The 27,838-nt window shown below is 33.4% G+C and overlaps 1 protein-coding gene and 2 long non-coding RNA genes across 3 annotated transcripts; 2 read left to right on the forward strand and 1 right to left on the reverse strand.

Annotated features, from left to right (window-relative positions):
- Positions 1–836: 836 nt before the first annotated feature.
- On the forward strand, positions 837–1,661 carry LOC136983604 (uncharacterized). The gene is made up of 3 exons (XR_010882071.1): positions 837–930; positions 1,033–1,104; positions 1,234–1,661. It is a non-coding gene; the product is annotated as an uncharacterized lncRNA (long non-coding RNA).
- A 5,975-nt stretch (positions 1,662–7,636) lies between these two features.
- Positions 7,637–8,748, reverse strand: LOC136983660 (uncharacterized). Its single transcript, XR_010882075.1, has 4 exons — positions 8,532–8,748; positions 8,418–8,465; positions 7,778–8,199; positions 7,637–7,695 (listed from the first exon to the last, which is right to left on the reverse strand). It is a non-coding gene; the product is annotated as an uncharacterized lncRNA (long non-coding RNA).
- A 9,593-nt stretch (positions 8,749–18,341) lies between these two features.
- LOC136983609 (transcription elongation factor, mitochondrial-like) lies at positions 18,342–27,412 on the forward strand. The gene is made up of 3 exons (XM_067280403.1): positions 18,342–18,595; positions 21,762–21,905; positions 26,770–27,412. Exons 1-3 carry the CDS (start codon positions 18,464–18,466, stop codon positions 27,259–27,261), a joined length of 768 nt encoding a protein of 255 aa, XP_067136504.1. The 5' UTR covers positions 18,342–18,463; the 3' UTR covers positions 27,262–27,412.
- Positions 27,413–27,838: the final 426 nt, after the last annotated feature.

Consider the following 27,838-nt stretch of genomic DNA (forward strand, 5'->3'; position numbering starts at 1 on the left):
CAAGGTGAGACGAGATGTCTTTGAGATAGATGTAAGCTAATATATTGTGCATTAAAATCTTGCCTTAATACAATGCTTTGGTGCTTACTTAAATCCATACATTTCAATAAAGAAAAAAATAATGGCGACTATGAATATTTTATCATTACCAGGATCAAAAGAGAGTTAAAGAATAAAGTTTTTAATATTTTCACCAATACGGAATGAATATAAATCATTGAATTGTTTTCTGCTATATTCGTTTCTAAGGAAACTCGTTAATTAATTTTTAATATTGCAGGGTTGCAATTAACTAAATTAACTAAAAAAATAAAAACAATTGCGTTTAAACTGTTTTCACCGATTTTGTAAAAGAAAAGCGCATGTTTCTAAACTCAGTTTTCGATTTATATTCACTGTTAACTGACCTTTAGGCTACCCTATATAAGTTAGCGTAATTGTTCAAATTATTATAAAACTTATTCAAAAATATTTTTTCTTGGACTTTTAGACACTATATTTACGTATTTTTAAAAACTCTTTTCGCCTATGGGCAATAAAACGCCCTACTGTGGGCTTGACCGAACCGGCAATGGGTTCGAAAAAATTCCCTACCCATTCAGTCAGGCTTGTTCAGTCAGGCCCACAATGGGAGCAGCGGGCGGTGAGGTACGAGACTCAAATTATTAGGAATTTGATCACCCACGAAACATTCCTGGATGTTGCTGGCTCCGATTCAATCCCGGCTGCCCCAGGGCAGTAGGCTGACGCCTTAACAGCATCACCATCCAGTCGTATATATTCATATATAAGTTTTTTTTTTTTAATTTGATAAATATTTTATATTTATTTTTATGTAGAAAATGAAGTTAATGAAAAAGATTTTTCTTCTGTTAATTTTTTTCTCATTCTGTGCTGTGGCATTGAGTTTCTTTGCAAGAGATGCCCCAGGTGATTTATATATATATATTTTTTTTTCAAACGATTATTGATACAAACAAATTCGTAAACATTAATTATAATAATGATAATTACATTATTATTATTATATAGGTGAGAAAACAGATAAAAGACGATCTTACTTCTCGTGCAAAAGTCAAAAGCTGCCATGTGAGGATTTTAATGGTTAGACTTTAAATGTTTACTCTTTATATTATCTAAATTAATTTTGCAGAGTTTTGAATTAAATATTTGTTTTAAAACATTGTAAATTATTAAATGTAAATCTCAAATTATAATAGTTAATATTTCTAGATATGTTTGAAAACGTTAAAAGATCCATCCTGAGCTTCCATACTTGCATGAAGAGTTATTTCTCGCCGCTCTACATTAAGCTTAGAGAAAACTTGAGCTGTATGTTAGATAATACAAAATATATTTTCTACAAATTTCTCTTCCGTTTGCAAGTATACACATCCATTGCACAAGAATACTTCATCGAATGGATGCACGTGGCTTCGAGTATCATTTGCAAATGGAGTCAAATTACCTGGATTATTATGAAGGAATGGATTTATAAATTATTATGTATTTTGGAAGAAAATATTGCAAAAATGAAGCAAAAATTAAAGCCCGAAGATCTGAAAATTATTCATTCAAAACAGAAGCAATATAATACTGTAAGAGAGAGTGACTTTTGCGCATTTTGGAAAATACCCGGAATCATTGCATTGGCTACTATTTTAATCGTAAGTAAAATGAAAAAATAAGCAATTACTGTATTTATCTATATTAATTTTTTTTGTATTTTGAGTAAATATAATTATCTTTCAGTGCCAAGGGATTGAAATATATTTTGGAATAAACATCATTGAGTTTCTTTTAGAAAGTAATTTTATCAATATTTACTACTTTCATTATTTTTTTCTTGTAGATTTTACTAAAATTAATTTATTTTTATTTATTTTTACAGCTGTACAAGATGCATCCGATATGTGCAATCTATAATGGGCTGAAATATAATTATTTCATGAAAATTTTCATGAGCAGAAATCAAAATTATTTAATTTTTATTATTTTTTTAAAAATTGATTTAAAATTTCACCAAAATTTAAGTTTTATCATTTTGATTCGCTTCATTTAAATAAACGCTAAAATTCAGTAAAATAATTTTTTTCTTGATATTATGTGACTTAAATTGCAAATAAATATAACATACATTTTTACTGAATTCCTCCCCACGGGGGAGAGGGACAGGATTTAGGCTTAACACTTCCATATATTTTTTAAATTTATATTGCTGAATAATTTTTTAATCTGGAAATATTTAAAAAACACCACGTGAAGGGAAGAATTGAGGAGCGCTCCCCAAAAGGGAATCGGTTCACTCCATTGGAATACAAACTCGCCTACAACTCGCCATCTGCTGAGCGATAATGCGGAGTTTTAAAATAATTTTGTAGGAAAATCGGAAATATTATTCAAATTAATTTTTATTCTAATATATTTAATATAAAAATAAATATTAAAACAACAAAAATAAAAGAAATTTCTATTTTTAAGTTTTTAATATTTTCTGATTAATTTTTGATTTATGTTACCGATTGTAGCGCCAAAACGGTTTAAAATATTATTTTTTTAATTTTTTAATCAAATTTTCATACATAAATATTTTAAACTAGCAGGTAGGCCCGACGTTGCTCGGGCAAAAGTAACGATAGCGAAGATTAAGATTATTACGTTATAATCACAAAAGAAAAAGAGTAATTTCATCAACAAACTAAATATTTCTAAAGAAAGGTCGAATTTGAAAATCGAATGTTTTAATATTGTTCGATTTTCACGACGTGTTCTGATTTTATCGTTCGATTTTCATCGAATGTTCTAAAGAAGAAAAGTCGAGAAAAACCGAACTAATGTGTTTAAATTTGAAAATCGAATGTGTTCTAACATATTACTCTTTTTCTTTTTTTCCCAGAGCTCGTAAATCTTGCACGTCGCTTTCTCTTGTTCTCCATTGTTACTTAACACTTCCATTGTTGATGGAAGTGCTAAGCCTTAATCCTGTCCCTCTCCCCCGTGGGAGGAATTTCGAAAAATCCCTTCTTAGTGTGCGTTCTCGTGACGTACCCTAATGTGTACCAAATTTCAACTTTCAACTCCTAACCGTTTGGGCTCTGCGCTGATGATGATGATAATGATTATTATTATTATGATTATCATTATCATCATCATCATCAACTCGTCTCGATTATATATATAGATACAAATTGACCAAATTTAAAATTGTATATGATTTTTTTTTCTTTTTTAGCGATTGCATACAGAGAAATTAAAAATTATCTTTGAAGTCAGCCCTACTGCTCTGGGTACTCGAAACATCTCCAGAGACTTTTCGCGGATAATCTGTCTCAAATATGTCGGGTCCCGTCACTCAGTACCCTGCAGCTTCTATTGTGGCCTTTCAAATCTATAACGGACATGGAAAAAAAAGACCCTCTTAGTGCCCACAAGGCGGAGAAAGTATTTTAAAAAATACTATCAAGCAGAAAATATGAAACCCGAATGACCGAAGCTTCCATCTGACTCCGGGGGTTTCGAGTTTGAACTGTGGTCAAAAATTTTTATGATTGATTTCCTGTGAATTTGAAGTCTTTGTTCTTAATCATTCGACTTTTTCTGTGGTTCCGACCAAATTAATGAGCACACAGAAAAGACCCTTTAAGTGTCTAAAAAACGAAAAGAGTTGTAAAAATACATAGAAATCTTCTATTTTATAAGATATTTTGCCTAAATTAAGTTTTTTATAATTATTTAATTATAGAAACAACGTTTTATATACCATATTTAAGTTAAATATGTCTAGTTTATATATTAAAGTTAAAAAAAATTACATCATACCATTATATCAAGGCGATCTTGACTATGTTCAACCTTCTGTTTAATGTAAAGAAAGGCTCTTTTAATGCTCACAGAGGAAAAGAATTATAAAACAAGAAATTCTAATTCTTCTTGTCAAACATAGACAACCGGATGGCCGAAGAGATTATGTATCGACTAACCGCTCTGGAGAACCCGAGATCAAATTCGGGCACTCAAAAACTGCATAAATTTCTAGAGTAATTTATACCGCTCTCCATCAGCCGTCAATTGTGGGCATGGCCAAACCCATGATCGGTATGATTAAAGGTTGTGATGACCATAGAGCGCGAAGTCAACAATTAAAAGAATAAAAGATTTTCAAACACATTTTGTAACAAATTTACTCAGAGATAAAGAGGGAGGGAAAACGTTAAGTTATATTTACTCGAAGCAGTTTTCTTCCATCCTAGATTAACGAATTATCTTGTAATCCTTCTCCATTCTCTGAAGCGATTGATTTATCTGACGTGAAAAACCATCTAAATCTCTTTTCCAGTAGTTTCTTTTCCCCTTTCTTTGCTAGAATTTTACGTCTAAGCTGTTATTTATTTCAGTTTTTTTGAATATTTCTTTCGAAAAATTCGTTAGAATTTACATTCATAAATAACTGTATTTAATAAAATAATTGATTTTAACATTCTACTGCTGTTTGATGAACAAGATAAATCATTTAGTATCATTTCGTAACCGCAAAATGCTTCCACTTTAGATTAGTTTGGTGAATTGAAATCATAAACCTGAAAATTTTAACATTAAAAGTTCAAATATGTAACTACATATTTGAACTTTGTGCAAATTTACATGATAAATGTTAAGTTTATGCAGGCATTACGAGTATTGATCTTTAGAAATTTCAATTCTATGTCCTTTATTTAAGTTTCTTGTATTAAAATGTGCGTTTGTAGATAAAAATGTGATTAAAAACTCGAAAAAAATTTTAAAAAACACGCAAATTGTAAAGTAAGAAGCGCAAGAGGATATGAAGAATTATATTTAATAAATTATTCTATAATTTAATAGGTTTTTTAATTTTAAAGCTTATTTTAAAAACAAAAAAAGCTTAAAATTACTAATTTATGTGTCTATCAATAGAAAATCAACTCCAACTGTACTAGAATCATCCGTCTTATTTATCAATTATCCACGTATATAAATTGCATTTTTTTTCAATTATATATTTTAATTAAACTTTCCTTCAATTATAGTTAATTTGAATATATTTCAATATTTTCAATTAATAATTAAACACAGAACTAATTGTTTAAATTAGAATTTAAAATAATTTTTAATTTTTATCACTTCTAAATTTATGTCTAAATAAATTGAAATAATTAACAATTATTAATATTATATTTATAAATATTGATTTAAAAATATATAATTTTACAGTATATAATATAAAAATGCATATAATACGAATAAATATTTAAAAAACAAAAAAAAAGTGTAATTTTGTCTGAGTAGTGTGGGATTTTTACGTCAGTTTGACGTCATTTTTAAATTTAAAAAAATTAAATTAAGTTTTACGACATTAAAAACATTTTAAGCGGTTAAATAATATAAGAACATAATCAAATTCACTTCATTCTGTACAACATCAGCTCAGTTAAGCCATACTTTAACGCCATGCTTTTGTTCATTATACATTTTGTGACGGATAATAAAAATATAATCATCTAAGAAATTTTCTTTCGAAGAATTTTATATGTCAGCAATAAATATATAACAGCAAACAGAAGAAGAAGAGGAAGAAGAAGGGAAAAGAGTATAGACAAACGTCTGAAATGCGTGATCAGACTGAAGATGCTGGAAATGCTAAGAAATGATATACGAGATCATATAATGTCTCTTGACAGAATCGAACTAGATACGTTTGGATAGAATCTTCTCAAGTTATTTTCTTGTGGTCTAATCATTTTTATAATATATGACTTGTATAAAGAGCATTAGAAAAATGAAAGATAAAAAAAAAGTATCATCCACTATACAACTTTCAACCTTTCATTCAACTACTTTATTCTATTTACTGATCCCGGGTACTCTTAACGCATTTCTTTCAATTTTATTAATTTTTTTTTATATTTTAATATTTATATATAATATATATATATTTTTCCTATATTTTTTGGGTATTTTTAATCCCGTGATTAATAACTATGATGATTTAGTTTTAATTATTTCGGTTATAAATAAAACTGTTGTGATTTTTTGCTTGTTAAAAATAATTATTTCTTCATAAATTACTTAGAATTTATTATTGCAGTGTAATATTTTTATTGAGTTGATTTACTGGTAAAAAAGTAATTGGTGCTAAAAGTCACCACAAGGTGAGAAATAGCGCTTTATTTGCCAATAGTTTAATTCTTGCACGTTTTAAAAGTGATTATTAATAATAATTGTATGAAAGAACGTACATTTGTCTGCAATATGAAGACAAAAAGTACGTTCTTTCTTACAATTTTTGAATTGAGAAGTAGAATTGTGAAATTATTCCTAACAGTATGTATGACAAATAGATAACACTACTGAGAATTGGTAGTTGATTGTAGAAACTGTTTACGCTTGACCAATGGGTTGGCATCGTACAGTTGTCCATGTTTTCTTCACGTGTCGAACACCTAAAGAGGTGCCAGTTTCATATTCTTGTAAGCTCGCCGACTTTTAGGGGCAATAAGTTAATTGCGCGTCAGGAAAACCTAGGGGCGAATCGTATGTGGGTGGAGGCGGCAAGAGACAAAGATGACAAGTGTCTTACACAAAAATCGTTTATTTTGTCATAAAGGTAACTTACACTAGGAACAAAAAGAGTCTGCTTTCGAGCCCGCGTTGATTTCGACGATTTTTGGCAGGTCGTCCTTCGGTCGAGGTTGGTGCTGCAGCCCGGGGCAGGCGTAGATGGTGGGATGATCTTTCTGGTCACAAGATCTAAAGTCCAGAGGGGTCGGCTAAGATGTGTTGGCACTTCGAAACAGTTCGGAGGGGATGCACCAAAATCTTGAGGAGAACCGACGCTTGACCTTGAGACTTGGATGTTTTATAAGATTTTTTTCCCGCATCTTACCCTTTTGATTAGTCCTGTTCGCCCTCTCCCTTATCCCGATTGGTCATTCTTTTGTCTCTAAGCGAAACCCGAGACCGATCCGGGTCGGGAAAGGCCCGAGAGGTGTTGACGGAGCTTCTGAAGTCCGTGCTTGTATTTTACTCTGTTGTGGCCCTTTTCTCTGACGTCTTTGAACCTAAACGGTCTACCAGATGTTCTTGTGGCCATTTACCCCTGAACGAGTTCGGGTTTACATGACTTAACAGAACTCCTTTTGGTCATTAACCCCCCTTTTCTCGATTGTTTAGACCCAACACTTGTTCGCAATTATAATTTTAAAACGAAGAATACAAGAAATAACAGGAAATACTTTATTTAATTTTATTAGATTTTAATCGTTTAAGGTACTACTGTACTTCTTGATTTTCTGAAACAGAAAGTTTCAGTAGTATAAATGAGTCGTCCAAATTAGATAGATTTGAGGAAAGATTAAATTTGATTTTATTTCCTTCGAGTTCCGAATCATCATGTACAATTTTGTCGTTTTCCTGTAAATCTTCTGCATCCGATTCATCATCTCTAATCACTGATATTGCTTCTGGATCATCCATGTCTACTGTTAATTCTCCTACTTCTGGCTCATCCTTCTGTTCATTCTTATCCATGGATTCTCGTTGACCATAACTAATTTCTTCAGTATATTTACCCGTTAAAAAATATAACTTACAAAAAAAATAAATAAATAAAAATCAAGACTAACCTTTTCTTAGCGTATCAACTAATGAAGAATCCCACTTAAAATAATTTCTTACAAGCTGCAAGAATATCAAAATGATTGTAGAGTGGTTATAATATGATTATCATAGAAGAATGGGCAAATTTTTAAAATAAGCTTACCAGAATGACAAGAATCACATTAAAAATTATAGAAATGATCCAAAAATTACACAATTTTTCAAAAAACGTTTCCTTTGCTTCGTGCTCATAAGGATAGAATAGATTCTTTCCCATTTTGCTAAATTTCTCCATTATGCAGAAGAATTTGTAAGTTGTTATCTTCATGCCATAAAGAGTTTCGATCGTTAGAGGCTTAATTTGTGTCCAGAAACGTGTACAAAATGTGTTCAGGTATATCTGCATCCCTGAACAAATTTCGTTGAATGGAGGTATGCATTGAAAATATTGCCAAAATGTATTAGTGTATAACTTCATTCTCGACCGAATTTCAATTAATAGGGGAATAATTTTTAGATTTTGTAAATATTTCTCGGTTAAATTTTTAGTTTTTTGTTGAAATGTCTTTAAAATTTCAGTGAAATCTGTAAATAAATGGTACGAATGATATAGAAGTAATTGATGCAGGATCGGATCTAGACACGATGTAATCCTATGCTATAACACATAAGAAGCCCTTCCTCTTTCATTAAATAATAATAAATTTAAAGATACAAGGCCTTAAATTGTAGCCATTCAGCGTGAGGACCTATGCTGTAGATTGTTTAAATTCAGTTCTAATGAAATAATAAAATATGCTTACATTCACGTTTTGATTTCGATTCGGATGGAACGTCTTCTTGCGCATTATCTGCAAACAAATGAATAAATATAAAATAAAAATTTTATTTATGAATTTTATTATTATTGTTCTTACCTCCCTTAACAAATTTAAAACAAACATTTTCTGAAATTGCTGCAAAAACGACAAGAAACAAAAATATGTCTCGAAGATACATGGCTGCATAAACAATTACTTGACTGAATTAAAAACTGTTTCAGAGAAAAATTAAATTTTCAGCACTTTCCTAAAGAAAACAGCGATAAAACGAGATTAGAGTTTTAAGATTTTCTAACAACAAAACATTTGTAACAATGATGATTTTGACAATCCACTCTATTATTTTTCGAAAACAATCTCGAAAATTTCACAGAGCCGAATGACTGGATCGTAAAGTCATCCTAGTGTTTTGGGGATCCGGGTTCGAGTTTCGACTCGAAAATTTTCATGGATGCGTTGATTCAGATATGCTAGGCCCCATTCTATACAATTTAGCAGTTCCTATTATGGGACCTACTAGTTCATAAAATCCCTAAATCCTGATCGACTGACGTTTAATTTTCTGGGTAACACTTATATAGGGACCAGTTTCCCATAGAAAGTCCTGACGTGAGTCACACCTCTCTGGACAGATGGCCCAAGACTCGAGCTGCTTTATTCCATTAACAACCGACTAACCAAAGTTATAAAATTTTCTCGGAATTTAATATTTCTTATCAATCAAATTCATTTGTTTAGAAATTTTAATAAGTTTATTGAGATTTAAAAATTTAATAAATTGAATTATATACCCAAAATTGTAAGGATAAACAAAATATTTCTAACAAGATTTAATGCCGTAGAAATTTCTCATGAACTTCCTCACAAAAAAAAAAGCTCAGTAATAAATTATTTCTACTCGACTTATATCATGAATTATGAGATATTCGGTATTAAGATACACGTTTCCCCATTTCTTACAATCATAGTTTTAAATATGAATTGATTTTTGCAATTTTTTTACGTTTGTTACTTTTCGAAATATATTTGTCTTCGAGCAGGTTTCATTCAGTGCAAATTCGCATCTCGTTATTTCTCACTTATTTATAATACCTAATTACAAAATAAAAGGCCCCTTGTAATCTTCTTTAACGTCAATTGATAATTGGTGCCGTCAAGGTGACGATGGATCTCTATAGGACCCTATTTAGATCCATCTAATTTACCATGAGTAGTGTGGATGATGATGTGTCAATAGAGACCACTGAAGGTGACCCACATTGATACGTCAGTTTCTTCTCTTAGTAATACTAAATAGGGGCCGGAATACACCCGAAAACTCTACGTGGCGCGAACCCCCGACCAATTATGTTCAGTGGTTCTATTCATTGGGCCAATTGGTAAGCCGATTTCTTAAAATTAAATCCAGTCAGTTCGTTATTAGAAAATGTAGAATTTATGCTAAAAAAAATATTCATCAATTATTCAATTAATAATTAAAAAGGCCTTTTCTCTAGTTTCTCGCAGGGTTTGCAAATTTACAAATTTACATTTAAACTACATTATTTAGAAGTTTACATTATATTTACATCGTTTCCAATCTTAGAAACACGTTAAAACAGAAAAAAAATCAGAATAATATTAAAATTAAATATTTATTTTTATAGAATTTATAGTCACAACTTTAGAAGGTATATCAGAAAGTGTGTAAAAAATGTATAAATATTTGAGTAACGACTATCATAAAGTATAAGTAAACTATTGGTCCTAAAGCATATTTAGATGAATGATAAAAAAAAAGTATTCAGCAGAAAAATTTTGTAAGTTCGTAATAAATATCTGATGAGAAGTTGGGGGAAAAAGGGGAAGATAAACGCGTGAAATGCGTGATCACACTTCAAATGAAAGTGTAGAAAATGATGTAAAAGGTCGGTCTGTGTGTCTGGAAGCTATTGATAGAATCGAAACGTTTCTTACTCACTAGAAAAAATCTTTAGTTACATAAATACGGCGAAATAATAATTTAAAATATCAATTTACAGTTCTATATACGGGTCTTCTCCAACACTTATCATTAGTTTCCATAAAGTGGTATCGAACGTATTAAATGTAGATTTATGTATAAATTCGAGAGTGTAGAATACATCTAAATTATCTTTGTTTAAATTAAATAAAAGAAAATAGTTTTTGGTAGGTTTAATACGAGATAAAAAGGTACGTTCGTTTGTCACACGCTAACGATGCATTCGTCTTGTCAAAATAACGTAAACTTTTACGTCATCATTACTGAAAAGTAAATATGACGCCAAATCGATGTAAAAGTGCGCTCTATTCCGAGAAAACATACGCTCCTCGGGTCTATGGAATAAATAATTCTTATTATTTAGGGAGGAAAATAAATGTATTGTCATTTAAATTTTAATTTTAATTTTTTTTAATGAAAATATAATTGTATATAATTTACTGCATTGTACTTACGTTCTTATTTAAGATAAATTTGTTTTGCTTAAATAATTTACGCTTTTACGACACTATTTTATATGAAAACTTTAAGAACGACGTCAAACTGATGCAATAGTAAACACTGGGGCATCTCAATCTATACAAGTATGCGCATCCGCCATTTTGTTCTACGGTGTGGCGACATTATCCTACGATGCTGTAGCTGTGTATTATTTATATAATTTACCACGATCCATAATTTAAGATATCAACCTTTAATGCACCAAATTACACTAATTCTGATCGAAAAGGATGCAGAAAGTTTCGTTTTCCAGCGAAAAAGCGAAGATTACAATGCTGGATTATTCAATTACGTGCTCATTGGTTCTTATACATCGAGACTAAGTGGGTAACCGAGATTTAATAATATTTGTGTATAAAAATACATAAATATTATTAAAATGTAGACAAAAATTAACATTTCTACACATATTTTTTGAAATTTTATGGCACAATAGCGTGCCACCGATCGAGAACCACTGTTGAATGCAACTAAGGGCGATTTATACAAATACTTTAAAATGTACTCAATTTATTTCTTTCAGAATGAATTTAAAAATTAATATAAAATAAGGGCAGACTGTTTTAAATTTTTTAAGTATAAAACATTAAAAAAATTTGGGAAATGACATTTTGTTTGGACCAAGATTAATTAATATTTATGATTTTCAAGATGAAGCTCTGTTTACATTAGTTTATAAGCTGCAAAGAACTGTTAAATGTGGAAGAATTTCAATTAATATTGATTTAGTTTACAGGGAAAATGGCAGGAAATTTATTTATCGTGAAGAGAATAAAGGAAATAAAACGAAAATTAAAAAAGAATTCCCATCAACATAAATCTTTTAAGCTGTATAATTAAGATATCACATGTAAATGATTTCACGGAAGATTAATATATCGTAAATATATGGCTGATGTAAAAATTAACTGCAGAATATTTAAAATAAGCAGAAGTATCTTCGATTATTTTTATTTTATTTTTCCATTGATTATCACTAAAATCATTAGAACTTTTTAAATTCTTAATACCATACGTAGTTAATACGGGACCGATCACAGGAATTTTCTATATTTAAAGTTTATGTTATCAATCACATCCTATGCCACTGTATTAAAGATTAACCATTATTCTTTACACCGTAAAATTTAAAATCGGTTATTTGTTTCGATATTGACTTCACTCTTTGTTCTTTTATTTACCACATTAAATTTTTTTGTATATACTGCGTGGCCCAAAAGTTGTTTCATCGAATTAACTAGCATTTTTAAGTCTCGGAACCGACTTATATATAAAAAAAATCATCGTAAAAAATAAAATGGTGATGGTTTGGTGTGACGGAATGCGGCAAGGAAGCAAAAGGGAGGTATGCTAAAAAGGGAAAGCCTCTCCTAGAGATTGGACCATATTTAGGTGAAGAAAATTCGGATAACTCAGCCATCCAGTCTGTAGGTCTGACACAACCAGTGTTACGCAACCACAGTTGGGCCACGTTGGATGATAAATTTTCGCATTTATTACGTACAGAATTTTATGCAGCTTATTATTATTATATCAAACATAAGTAAGTGGGTACTAAGTGGATCTTCTTTTAGGCCCACGTGGGATCGGCCAGACTCAGTGACGGACGGAACTCGCGATATCCGAGAGAGACCAAAAATTCTTCGGATTCGATCCAGAATCCTTTCTGGCTGACTTCTTATCCGCCTTGGCCATCCGGTCATCTAGATAATTTTCATTGGAATTTATCTCGTAATTGTAATTTCTAGCTACAATGTGTATCAAAATTGTATCTACTTGTATATTGTTAAATAATGTGATGCGCAAAACCTTCCACTGGAAACTGAAAATGTGATTGCAACGATATGAAAATGATCTCGACTCCGGGATATCGAAAAGATTCTAAACGTATGTTGGCAACGATGAACAATTGGAGACAGACTTTAACTTTTTAAAATTGTGAATTAATAGTTGTTATCCATGTTGTAGTATATTTTCCGTTCTGTTTACACTGAAAAGGTTAACTTTATTATTATTTTTTTTCGAAGCAGCTAAAATATTATGGGTTTGAAAATTCAATAAAATCGGGAAGACTTTTATGAAACAACAATCATTTCTGCGATTATTTTGAATATTAAACATAAAATATTAATGTAATATTATATTATAGATATTATAACACATACACCTTATATTGCTGACAACTTACTTTACTGCTTTAAACGAACATTTTCAACCTGATCAACAGGCCATCGTCAGGTTATCAATTCTCTGGAACGTTTACAATAAGTCTATGTTGAAGTGTAATATTAAATTGAAGCTAGGAGGTTCTGCAGCTATGGCTTTTTTTTTAACTCTCTGACCTGTGGGCACTAAGTGGACCTTTTTAGTAATCGACCGGCCGGGTGGTGAGGGACGGAATCCGACATATCCGGGTGGAACATACCTAAAAATGCCTAGAATTTTTTATCCGATTCCGAGTTTTTCAGAGCGGTAGCTCTGTCTATTGATAGTCAAGAAGAAAATTGAATTTAGTTTAGTTAATTTTTGTTTTTACATAACATCTATTTAAAGAAGTTTACCAGTAGCCTGTGGCTAGATTGACGAGGTGGATAAAACCTGGCACTATCATGCGGAAATTACCCTACAATTGAAACGCGCCATCTGCCAGCCGTAAATGTGGGTACGTTCGTAAAGTCAAACGAGTTAAACGCGTTAGTAACGAATCGTTCGAAAAGTAGTAGTCTCGCTCAGTGCGCATGCTCTGCGGTGATGACGTTTTGAACGAAACTCTAACGAAGCTCACGAACGAAAGAGTTAGTTTACTTCGTTAAGAAAATGGCGCCTTACGATATCGATGTTTCTAGATCTACTCGAGTGTTTAAATTGTGAATTAAAAGGTGGAATGATTGAAATAACTGTCCACCCGAAGCAATCTATGTTGCTAGTGCAGCAATCTTTGGATAAGGCTGCACTAGCAACATTCGTATCTTCGATTTTAGAAACAGCATTTAGTTATAAACGAATCGTTCGAAAAGTCTAACGAAATAAGAATAACGATGACGTCATTCTCGTTTAACTCGTTCTACTTCACGAACGTACCCTATAAACAAGCTACTACAGTAGGTAGTCGAAAATGGTGTCTACCGGGATATCAATTAAACTTTTTTAAGTTTGCCTTCGATCTTATCGCAAATAAAAATACCTAAAAAACGAATAATTTGGATAGGAAAAATATTCTAAATCATCGAAAGTTAGAAATATCGAATACTTTCGTCACCGAATTACGATTATGCCATTCCTAATACTTTACGTAGTAAGTATATCCATTTGACATTAATATTTAAATCGGATAGTAATATAGCGTATAAATGAAATATATTAGGGTATTAGTGTACAAATAAAGCTTTTTTCCTTACCGACTGCCATAGTTCGAATGCTATCGTCCCACGTGATCTTTATGACGACATTGCTAAACGGCCTTCCTATTGGTCTAATTTTTGCCGTTCCGCGCGACGGCAAAAGTTGAAAATTTTGAACTTCGTATTCCGTCGGCTTCGACGGCAAAACTGACGTCATTTTGCGGTTCCGTCGACGGTTTCCGTCGTCCGTTGCCGCATGTGAGTACCAGGCTTAACCGCGTTTAGCGTGCAGCGACCACCAGATGACGCACCAGATGGCGCGTGCGGGAAGCAGCCATCAAGCAAGTTTGATCTCCGCTTCCACTGCTCACGCTTCCAAAGAAGAAAATGGCTGATTTTGTAGATAAGTAAAAACAGAATGACAAATAAATTGTGTATACATGTTGTATGCACTTTAATTAATAATCTTTTACGTAGTTTAATAATTTCTGATTTTGTATAAATGTAACTTTTTAAAAATAAAACTTTTAAAAACTTATTATTCTGTGAAGATTCTTTATATTTGTTGTGTATCTAGTTAGTGATAACAATTACCTGTCAAATTTACCGTTTTAATGCTTGTCATATTTTCCGTAGCAAGCATTCCACGAAGTCGTCTCGCCGCCATTTTGTAAACAACACGAGTCCACTATGGACAGAAGTCGCTCGTAAGTTGGACGCTGCCACGTAGGACGTAGCCTTAGGCGTCAGACTACCGCTCTGGGGAACCCGGAAAGGAATCCGGGCGAGCAACTCCAAGGATTTTTCGAGAAGTGATATGTTGAGCTCCGTACCATACTATCCCACCGTTCGCATTGTAATCCTGATCGAACCCACGATAGGTATGATAAAGGCCCTTGTAGAGTCCACAGGATGAAGAGCCTAAAATGAAAAATATCAGATGTTTTTGGAGTAATCCATAATTTCAAAATCCAAATTTTTAATTTATCAATTATATATAAATCTGTGCGTATATTCTTTCATAAATTTGTTTTATCAAAATTCTATATATATTCTCAAAATTAAGACATTTTTCAGGGATGGTCCTTCCGTTCCTCACTACTTGGCTATAAATATTTTGTATATTCCATATATATAAAATGTTAACCTATTTCTATCATTTATAAGTGATGTGTCAAATGCATTCACGGACCGAATTTGGCCGGAGGTCACAGACACCACTAATCTAGTCCATGCGTGCGCGGTCTCAGTTACTTGTATCGTTTCGTAACAGGCAAATTTGAATACGGATTCCTCTTTCTCATTTAAAGCGTACAAAGCAACGATCAGTAATTGAATTTTTGAGTCGGAAGATTGCGCTTAAAGGAAGAAATAACCAATTTGCTGAACGATTGTAAAATGGCCGCGTTTCTTTATGTAGCGAGGGTGTAGCGAAAATGATTTCACGAGCAGCTATCGCTACACGTCGCTGCATTATAGTTTAGAAACGATTTCCGCTCGAGCTAAACATGGATGCCGTAATCTATTCTTTACATCCAGTTACAGCCGAAAGTAGTGCTTTAGTTAAACTTTTGCTGCAAGGGGTCGCAGCAGCAAATATAAAGCACCTTTAACCCCTAAAGTAAACTGGAAGCTTGTGTGTATAACAGTGCCGTAACTGGGGCGGTGCCAGCGGTGCCCAGGCACAGGGCGCAGACCCGGGGGGACATAGAAATGACCTGGATCAAGTTTTTGGGCATAATTACAGAAGCTCGCACCGGGCGCATAAAAGGCTAGTTACGGCGCTGGTATATAATACGATATTATGCTGTGAAAATAAAAAAGTCAAAGTGACTGTCGACAAAAACATTATGGAAAGATTAAGAAAGATTAAATTTTTAAAAATGATTCTCAAAGTCATCTAAGAATAAGAAAATACTATATTTTAAATATAATTATCTATATTCTAACTCTTTACTTTGTTCAAAGAGAAATGCTTAATGTTTTATATATATATATTTTTTAAATATTGTAGTTCTTTAAAAACGGTTCGCTACATGACAGCGCTTCATTTAAAAATGCTTTGCTGTGTAGTGATCGAGCAGCGTTGCATAAAGAAAGCCGCCAATGTTACGAGTACTCAAGAAAATATTCGCAGAACAAGACAGAAAAAGTCTTCAGTTTTGCAGCAAGATCGCACTGTAAAAAACATCAAGACGCTTAATTAAGACCCAGAAATTGAATGTAATTCCACAGTTTAGATCTGGTATTGTCAAACTTCTGGTTGTTCCCAAAATTAAAAGAAGTGTAGAAGGGTCAGTCTTTTTCATCGAATGCCTAACTCTAAGCTGCTGTACGAAAATGGATCAAGAAAAAATCAGGAAAGTTTTTTCATTCACGGAATGCAAAAATCTATCGACGTTCGGAAAAATGTGTCAATTTAATAATACGAAAGAAATATAAAATTTTGCTGATTTATTATTGTTGTTGTTTTGCCGGGTCAATTTACGATCATTTAGGTTTTAATTCAACTTAGAGAATCGTAAAAGTTAGAGGGCGCTGTGTTCAGTTCATGCGGAGCTTCACAGCCGAGGGTTATGCCATCCGGCAAGCAATTGCTTATGCCACCACCTCTTGCGACAATGCCGTCATCTGCACAGATTCCAAATCTGTCCTCTCTGCCTTGATTAATTATAATGTCAACTCCCCTACCATCATTCGAAGCATTCACGAACATCTCCACATCCACTACTGCCATGGCAAAAACTTACATCTCGTTTGGACTCCAGCTCATCTAGGCATCGGAATCAATGAAAAGGTTGACGCCCTCGCCAAAAGTTACCCGTCCACCTCTGTCAACTCCAACTACATCACACCTGAAGACCTCTCCGTGATCTTGCGCTATGATCACCAACAGAACATGGAAGACTGGAATCACTACCGTAACCACTCCAATTACCCCTGGCTGAATGACTCTTCGCATACCAGCATTCCCTCCATCACCAATCGCTACATGAAAGTCCTCGTCAACCGCGCCAGGACCAATTCGCTGCTTACGAATCACTTTCTCTTCTCCTGGAAAATCAAAAAGACGGACAAATGTAGTACTTGCCCCGACCAGATCGAAATGTGTTCGCATCGTCTCGACTACTGCCCCAATTTCAACAATATCCGGCAAAAAATTCTAAACGACTATCCTCTCACCATGTCACATAACCCCAAGATCTCCAACTATCTTAACCTCAATCCTCTCTCCACCTGTCAGGAAGCTCTGACTATTTTTTTTAAAGAGTACATCAAAACGTTCTGCTACTAGTGGGTGTCACCGCTGCTCCCATCAATACACACCTACAAGCTGTTGCCTGACTTCACCGCTAGAGGGCGACCAGCCAGCAACTAAACATCTACGGGACGCTTAAGCCTCGCAGCAAGCGTCCAACCGACAATATTAAGAAGAAGAAGAAGGAAAGGGAGGTGATGTTGACTTCATTTAAAGCAGTGATTCCCAAACTTTTTTGATCCACTGCCCCTTTGTTCCATAAAATTATACCCAACGCCCCCTAGCCCATTTTCTCTTGTGAGAGAAAGGATTGGAAATATTCTTAGGAAAACTTTCCTATGATTCTCACACTTTGTGCCCTTACCGTACATTGTTCTCAACATCTGGAAACCATTAAACGCAATGCTTCCTCTTATCTGTTTAACAGAGGAAAGGGAGCTGCTGTCAGTGACCCCAACTTTTTCCTTTGATCACCGTTCAGTACCCTGCCTCCAGCCCCCCTAGATTTACTCACCGCCCAGTTCGAGAAATGCTGATTTAAAGCATTCAACATGAATTTCTATTTATTTTCACCATTAAAAAACAACTGCCATTGCATCCCGAGATACTGCACGCTTGCTTCTAAAGTAAGTTTAGAAAATTGCATGTATTTAATTTAAGCAAATTGATTTAATGTGAATTACACGATACTTTGTAGCAAGTGTTACGAAGACGAGTGCTCAGTTTTTCATTGAAATTTATATTTTTAATAGATTCGTCCTTCTATTCAAGAATCTAAAGGTTCGAAGATATTTCTTTTCTGCATTTCTTTAACAAGGCCAACAAAAATGAAGTAGAACAACACAATATAGGAGAGAAATACATTTCTCGATTGATTTAACATAGAGGAAGATACGGAGTTTTTAAGACACTCTCCGAATTGATTATGGTTACTGGTATTGGTGTAGATAAATTACAGAAAGTTAGCGAGAAAACTAGTACAAATAAGAAGTCAAACAAGACTCCAGAAGCGAATAAATTAATAATTAATCCAGTTGTACCTCCAGAAGCATGTGGAGTAAGTATAAAAATACAATACATATTATTTTAATAAAATGCATCTTTTTAATCAATATGTTTGTTAAATTTAAAGCCACGTACAGACTATAAAACTTTTTTTTTTAATGTAACGGCACCCGAGCAGACCGCTGCTTAGTTTGATGCTCTGTTTGGTTGGGTAGCCCGAGCCGAGCTCTGAATCGCAATGAGCTTTTGTAATAAAACTGGTAAGCCAGAAGTAGAAGTGGAAAGGAAAAGTGTGTGTTTGCGTCGATGCTCGGAATATTGTTTCGACGGACGATGTCCACGCTGGCCGAACGACGACTTGTTTGTTCTTTGATGTTTTGGAGTGGAGTGGAGCATTTTTAGAGAGAGTGGCTTCCGTCCATAGTACTGAACAGATTCTGTTATACTTGATGGATGTTATAGGTCCTGTACACACTACAATATATGTTAGTGCTTGGTTTGTGATGCTGTTTCATTGTGGCAAATGCTCTACAGTGTATGAGGCCTAAATTCTGAATGATACGTTGACACAAGGCATTAATTTGCTACGGATTATTACTGTCGGCCTCAGTTTTGTCCGTTTTATGAACAGACTTAATTGCAAGTGGGGATGAACAAATAAAGAGAAATAGAGTTTTATCTCGATCAGATTGTTTATTAAAAATTTTCAAAATTTTCAAATTCCAACTCTGGTCTTTAAAGTGACAGAGATATATTTAGTGCCTTAACTAACTTATATGGCATGCAATCTGTTTATAGTAAAATCACATTCTTTTAACATAGTTCACATCACAATATTTTTAGATTAAAATATCAATTAAAAAATTGTTAACTTTTTTGTTTTTATATTGTCTACTTGGACCTTGTTTATTAATAGGACTTATTATACTGATGTAGCTTCTCATTAGCAAAGAGAGGAAGTTTTAGTCAAAAGGTAAAAGAATGTTTTGATATTATTTAATTGCTAATCAGAAACTACTTTGGGGACATTGCCATAGCCACTGTTGCACAGCTGCTTCAATCTCATTGGTGGCAACAAATTCTGCAATGAAATGCTTTTTCATGGATCCAAACAAGTGATAATCGTGTGGTGAAAGATTAGGACTGTATGGTAGGCGACCCAGAATTTCTAACCGAAAGATGTCAGTGTTTGAACAGTATAAATGGCAATAAGTGTTTTTGCATTGTCATGAAGCAGGATGATTCTATTCCAGAGGGCAGATTTAACTTTGGTTTCCAGCAAACTGAAGTTATATTGGGAAATGATTGTAACTTTTATTTTCTAGAAAATTGATTTAAAATGACATGATATCAGTTCCAGAAAATCATTGCAAGGACTTTCCCAGCTGATTTTTCAGTTTTCACTTTCTTCACAGACAATGAATTCCTATTCTTTCGTTCCATACTTGCATGTTTGCTCTCAAGTGTGTGATGGCACACCCATGTTTCACTACAGGTGATAATCTGCTTGAGAAACTATCACCTCCTTTTTCATATTGTTTCAACAGCTGACTGGCTGCTTCTACTCTGCATCTTTTTATCAAATATCAAAGTTTTGGGAACAAATTGGACAGCGACCTTTCGAAAACAAAGGTGATTGTGAATAATGCTTTTCACACTACCATAACTGATAATCATTTCTGTGGCCACATCTCAAACTGAAATATGGCAGTTTTCTAAAATCACTGATGTCTGAGGGTGTGCAAAATCAGAAAGATTCATAACCTGCTCTTGTCCTGTATTAAATGAACTGCACCTTCTCTCCCTACTGATGTGACAATCAACTGTAAATTTTGACAGATTTGATGTGTTCATTGTGCAAAAATGTCACAATCCACCTCTGTCTCACTTTCACACTGACTGAGTTGGTCATTATGTCTAACTATGTAAAGGCAAATACCCCAGATGTCCTTTCTGCAATGTTGCCACATGCAGATGTTCTGCTATAAAATACATGATAAAGAGAGCAAAATAGACATACTGTTTCAGAAATACAGTATACAAAAAATTCCAGGTCAATTTTGATTTAAATAGTTTATTAGTCTGTAGAAGTAGTTCCTTAACTGTGTTCTGCAGAATCTTGAGTTCCAAAAAATATTTACTAGGAAATTTTATTTTCTTATTTTTAATGAAAACAAGGATACAGTTCTTAGTCGATTAAAGGAGTTAGAGTCGTGTTGTTTACATGGAATTGACATACGCTTAAACTAGTTTTTTTTGGAAGTTTTGTCTTTTAAAATTTAAATGATTTATATAAGACCACAGACATGTAATCAATATGAAGTGTGACCAGTATGATTATATCTTATAAATCTGCCTTTCTCGACCTGTGCGAGGGTCCACGGTCCATTGTGGTGTGGGGATTTTAGGGGTCTGTGACACAAGAAACATTGAGAACCATGTTCTAAATTAATTAGTTTGGAAGTGAAGATCAGATAGTCTAGGTCAGAAATGGTAAACCTTTTTCGAGCCTGCATACCATATAGTAAGTATACTTAGTTTTAAAGATGTGTATGCGTGCCAAAGACTTTGAATAACAATATTTAAAGAAATTAATCAAATGTGTTTTAATTAAAATATAAAAAAGCTGATTGAAAAAGATAGGTGACAAATCAAAATTGTATGATACATTATGTGCCAGATGATTTCTCCTTACGTGCCTCAGGTTCGCCACCCTTGGTTTAAGTAATGCAATGGACAATGCACCTGCATTGTAAACAGTTGTGGGTTGATTTATTTTATCAAATTCATTGAATGTTAACTATTCTATTTTTAAATGACATTATATACATACAAGAAAGACATCGGCAATATGAGGTGTTTGGTTGGCAGAAAAGAGGGTAAGGGGAAGGAGGGAGACAGTAGAGAAAGGTAGGATCCCTCTGAATGGCATAAATATGGCTACAGTACCCTCTATGCTTGATGTTGGCATGCAGTGTTTAGGCTGCAAGGCCTATGACATTATACGCAGACAATAAAACTTAATAACTACTAGTTAATTTCAACAAGTTATATTTTAAAACTTTTATTTAGACATTTAAGCAATTAGTGATGCATTGTATAACAACTTCCATATGTATAAAAGCAATAATATGTTTATTAAAGAAATAAAACGTTTCTTTTCTAAAAATATGTATTGATTTGAGTAGTTTAATTATATGTGCTTTCTCTTTATTTAGAATATTAAAAGTGTTGTGGGATTGGACTTAACTCTTCCATATTTGACAGTCTCGCATCTGAGTCGAGACATGGTGCTTCACAGCTGGGAACGAATTCCCGTTTCGAATGATCTTAAATATGATATCCATGCCTGTTACAGTGAGGTAAGTTTAAATAAATGTATTTAAATATCTTTAATCAGGTTTATTGTTATTACTGTTAAAAACAGAAGTGAAATTTCAACCGATACATTTAAAAATTATGTATAAAAGTCTGAATAATAATAGCTTTTATAGTTATAAAAAAATCTGAATGTTCTGCATTAACTTCAAAATGTAGGGTATCCCAATAGCAGTGCTGGATTTAATTGTAGAATAAAATACATTGTTTATTGAATAGCTGATATTTTTATTTCAGTGCAAATTAACATTATAATCCATTTCAGTGCTAAGTCATTGTTTCCATGCTTAGAAATGTTTGCCAAATGTCACAACTCTGGTGGCACACATGTGCTCTTTTCATAAAATTCCTTTATGACACTGCCACATAATTCTGGCCCAATTCTGCCAATAACATGCCAAATCTCAGTCTTGAGGCCAGGAATTGTTCATGGATTGTTAGCATAGATATGGGATTTCATAAACCCCCCCAAAGAAAAAGTTGCAGGATGTCAAATCATACAAACTTGATGGCCTTTTCTGGTTAGAAATGTGGGAGATGACATGGCATAGAAATCGTTTCTGAAAAAGTATGGCCCAATCAATGACATTTTCAAGAATGCCAACAGCATGCAATTTACATCCAGCACTGCTAATGAACAATCTGTATTCTAAAATAACACATACAGACTGAAAGGATATTATGAAATCAAGCTTTATTCTAAACTAATTTTTTTTTTATTCTAGACATAAAGAAGTAAGTTAAATCTGGTAATTTTAACTTATCTGAAATTTCTTATTGGAACTGAAATATATCCATTGACAAAAAGCATTTTTACTATACAGTTTACCATTTAATTTCTCAATGCCTCCATGGATATATTTCAGTTGACATTCATCAGCATGGCATTCTCCTGATTTAACCAATGAGAAATACAGTTGTATTATGGTTAAACCTGGAAAATGTCATATTGATCAGTGTGTTAACCAAAAGCACCCACAAAAGAAATGAGCAAATAAATTTCAAATGTGCATAGTAAAAATGATTTTGGTCATTTGTGCTTGATGTCTCATAATATCACAAAGCATAGGTAAAGATACTAGGTCCAGAAAATATTTCTAAAGCATTTTATTTTTCAATATAATCTCCATGAATCTCAATGTACTTAGTGAATCTAGAAATGAATTTCTTGATGCTGATCTCATAGAAATCTCCTGCTTGCTCTTGTAACCATATCATCTGCTCTTGAACCTTGTCTTTATCAGATTTCTTTCCAGAGAGATGTTCCTTCAATTTTGGAAACAAGTGATAATCACTTGATGCACAGCTGATCTGGGATGTGCAACGGATGTTCCAAAACTTCCCACTTCAAAATCTGTAACAATTTTCATGCTGTGAGCAGTGTGAAAATAGGTGTTATCATGCAGTTGGACACCATTTTATTACATTTTTGTCTATTCATAACATCTTTGCTGTAAACAGAAACAAGCTGCCAATGAACTTCAGTGGCAATTTCTCCATTTGGCACTAAAAGGAATCAAATCATTGAATGAATCTTGCACTTTGCAGGATTACAAATGAACAAAACTATTTTAAACACACACTGCAAACATAATGATGCAGTTAGGGTCTGAGTCATATGACAGAAGTAACCTAATAGAAGCAGCAAACTGTGAAAAAATAATTTTCCTTGGATTTCTCCTGGCCTTGCATCTTTACTTTCCAAATATGCATCATAACAATTAATTTCACTTACAGTATGAAGAAATTTAATATGAATATTAAAGAAATTTTTACTAGAAGAAAATGTATTATCATTTGTCATTGTTCATTCATGTAATTGATTAACAATACAATAATTGACATATGAAAAATTCTGTACATATGTATCAAAACTTGGGATCATCTAATGCTGTTTAAGTTTTCATACTATTTAATCCAAACATAATAATAAAAAAATATGGAAATGATATGATAAATGTGGCAAAGTGTATAAAGTATATAAAGATAACCTACGTAAGTTTTATTTGTTCTTTATATCATCTATTTAACTTATTGAAGAATTTAACAAATCAGCTTTAGGGCAGTAAACCTAAGGATGCTTAGCCTGGGTATAAAATACCTCTTTAATTATCTAATTACCTTCTTAATAACGAGTTACACAATGCTTTTCTTTCTGTTGCTTATCATCATTGATGTTTCTCGTGCTTTGTCAATAAGAAGAGCTCTTGTTATTATGCAGAAAGGTTATCTATGTTAGGTAGGTTTTTAAATTTTGTTTTAGTGTATACTGTGTTTCTTAATATTTGAATTTTGGATTTTAATTATGGCATCTACAAGTAATATTGTAAAGAGAAAATCAGTACAATACTCAAATACAAAATATAAATAAACTGTAATGTAACAGTTTTATGAAACTCTAAATGCAGAATCAGAATATGGAGATAACGATTATATAAATGAAGACACCAAAATTGATCCATAACTCAAATTAGTTTCTGATGATAATTCTTCTTGTGAATTACAATACCAACAATAATTAGAGAGAAACATTAAATTTTTGACTGCTCTGAACGGTAGACATTCTTCTTGAAGGCAATTTCCTGAGTTAGATCTCGTGATAATATACAGTTTAAAGCAGGACTCATGCAGAAATGAAACATTTACACACTTGAATGTATGGAAAAAATTTATAATATCAAATATTGCACAGGAAATTATACTCTTGACCAATTGTAAGGTTGTACAAGTTTTGTTCTCTAAAATACATGAAATGAATGTATGTTTTGATGTTTTGCTAATGGCTGGTGTAGATAAAAGCTCAATGTTCCTGTTCTTATAACTTGTCAAATTTTATTTATTCTAATTTATACCAGTGAATAATTTGAAAACAGATTTTTGAGATTTGATGATAACCTCTCAAAACCAAATTCTTTTAAGATTGACAAACTAGCACGGATCTAAATTATACTAAGAAATAGTTTCAAATATATAACACTCATAATACCAAAAGTTAATATTACAGACGATAAATATCTGCCTTTGAAATCCAGAAGAAATTTATCTATTCCATACATGCCTTCAGCAAGCCAGGTAAATACGACCTTAAATTTTTTTGTGAATCTGAAACTGGTTGTCCTATAAATGGCAAAATGTATGTAGAAAAGGGACTGTCCATAAATTATGTCCATGTTTTTTTTTTTTTTGAAATTTTTACTCCCCCTCTCCCATTGTCCTAGTTTGTCCAAGTTTTCCTAACCCCTTCTTCAAACATCCAACAAAACTCAACCTCCCCTCGTAACCTTTATCACTATATGAATAATAAAGTGCATAAATTGTATAAAATTTCATGAAATAAAATGGATGTGTGTTGAAGTTCAACCCCATCCTCCCTTTTGCCTGACTTGTTTAAACCCCCTCCCTCCCTTCCAATATAGACATCATTTATGGACATCCCCAAAACAGCTTCGAACAGAGAAACAAAAACATCTAACTACGAATGTTCTAAAACTTTCTTGATATTCTGTAGATTGTACTAAAATTAACAATAGACAAATATTTCACAAGTGTTGAATTATTCAAAAGAACTACTGTGTCTTGGAATTACAATAGCAGGAACAATAAGAAAAAAATTTATAACAAAAGGAACACAGAGCATCAGTCTACAGAAATCTGTTATAACGTAGATAATATGCACAAATAACAGCAATCTGTCCATAAAAAATAATTGCAAATGACTAGTGCTTGTAATGTAACAACCAACACATAAGATGTGTACAGTGTACATATGCAATACTTTTAATAATGATCTTTAATACATACTGCAAATAAAAAAAGCCTAGGAAAGGTATTAATGCAAATGAAAACAGCCAATGCAGGGCACAATACAAGAGGGTCTTTGAGAAATGAAGACTGCTTCAAGGCAAATTAGAAGGAAAGACAAGAGGAAGATCTAGACCTGTGTGCCTAGTCTCGAATTATGTAGGTAACAACACAAAAGGGCAGTGACTATTAGAGGAAATTGACCATACTTGGCAACCCTCTGATAGAAAATACCACATGAATGAACCTAAATAATAGTATGTAACATTTAAGAACCTGGGAATGTATCAATTAGATAATTTATTTGACAATAAATGCTAGGAATATTATATATTTACATAAACTTTGTATTTTCCACCCAGTCTAAGGGAGTTAAAAGAAAACCTTTTAAAATGAATATAGATAATAGATAAATACAACAGCCTGTGACTGGTGTGAAAATAAACAAAATCAAATCAACAAACGTTTTCTGGTAGATATATCTACAGTCTGTATTATTGTTATTTTTATAACTGTATATTAAACATAAATATATAAATATAGTTACAAGTTTTAAGTTTTCAGTACAGTCAAAAGTATTTGATGGCCGGATGGCCGAGCGGTCAAGGTGGCAGCCTACCGCTCTGGGGGACCCGGGATCGAATAATCCCCAGGAATTTTTCGGGGGGTGGTCTGTTCGGATATGTCGGGTCCCGTCCCTCACCACCCGGTCACCCCATTGTGGGCCTGGCCGAACCCATAATGGGCCTTCTAAAAGAGGCCCTCTTAGTGCCCACAGGGCGGAAAGAGTTAAAAAAAAAAAAAGTCAAAAGTATTTTCTACATTTAGCAAAAATTCATAAAATTGTTTTGCATTTATGACCATAATGAAATATTTTAGAAGTGAATAAAGTTTAAGATTCTTTAATTAAAAATATAATTAGAAAGTAAATTATTGTGACCAATTTTATAAATATTGTTCAATCAAATAATATGGCATAATTTGATAATTACTGATTTTCTATACGGTTTAATAACAAAATTATTAATAGTACCATTTTCATTTTAGGCAATCAACTTAGTATCAAGAATACCCGAAGCCGACGTATACTTAATGGAGCAGAAACGGCTACGTGCTAAGCACTTGACTCACGTGCCGTACACGATAAGGCAGACTGCACTAGAATTGTTTATCTTAAGTCAATTCAAACATTCTGAAGATATTTTGCCAACTCATCTTAAGGTGGTGACCATAAAAAACTCCTCATTATCCAGTGTCTTTCAAATACAAGTTGGAAACGAAAGGGTAACCGGCCAGGACATCATTCATAAACTATTAAACAAGGAGACCATTCCTTTTTTGCCGTTGCTTCCTAAAATGTCCTTCGGTCTGGCACTCAGAAAGTTGTACTTTCGTAGTAATTTAACTGTGAGGATCCTAAAATGGCGCCGAGAATTCGGTTGTTTACAAGATCGCTACCTCGGGAAATTTCGGAAAGTCAATCGGAGCAAGAACGCGCATCGGGCTATAAACCGGACATCTGTAAAGCATTTCTTCTAAAACAAACACAACGCGGTAATAAACGACGAAGGGAATGTCGCGGTGCTCGTATACAAGAGTCGAGATGTAAACAATTAACAAAAAAGGGGAGAAAGAAGAGAGACAGATGGTCAAGGTCACCTGTAGACCATATGAGCCCGGGATCGTCGCGAAGGGGGGGGCAGCCACAGAACGTTTGGCGGATCGGTTCAGCCCGATGTCCGCGAGAGGGGGCAAACTGTGTAAATTATGTGAGTAGCTGTCAACGCCCGGGCGCCGTCCCCGGCCGAATTTGGTTTTCGTCTTGCTTAGAAACAGTAGACTGACCAATCGAAAAAAGGAAAAAGGGACTTAAGACCAATCAAGAGGGAAGATTCGGGGGAAAATCGTATAAAAACCCCCGTATCAAGGTCAGAAGGGGAGACGACGGAGCTTTCTACCCGGAAGTGGACGACGGTACTCCAACCAGCCACCTACTCCTTCGCCGACGTCCGTCACCGACCCCATCGGACTCTCCTACCCGACTGCCCCGGGGCTTTACCGACGACTCCGACAGCCTTCTCCGATCGCCGTCATCCGGAGCGCCTTCTGCCGCAGA

This window comes from Centruroides vittatus, unplaced genomic scaffold (genome assembly GCF_030686945.1).
Source record: "Centruroides vittatus isolate TY-2023 unplaced genomic scaffold, ASM3068694v2 contig_884, whole genome shotgun sequence".
NCBI lineage: Eukaryota > Metazoa > Arthropoda > Arachnida > Scorpiones > Buthidae > Centruroides > Centruroides vittatus.

Coding starts and splice junctions, on each gene's coding strand:
- LOC136983609 (XM_067280403.1), top strand. CDS start 18,464: ATGGTTACTGGTATTGGTGTAGATAAATTACAGAAAGTTAGCGAGAAA. Junction 18,596..21,761: donor TACCTCCAGAAGCATGTGGA/GTAAGTATAAAA, acceptor CTCTTTATTTAG/AATATTAAAAGTGTTGTGGG. Junction 21,906..26,769: donor TCCATGCCTGTTACAGTGAG/GTAAGTTTAAAT, acceptor TTTTCATTTTAG/GCAATCAACTTAGTATCAAG.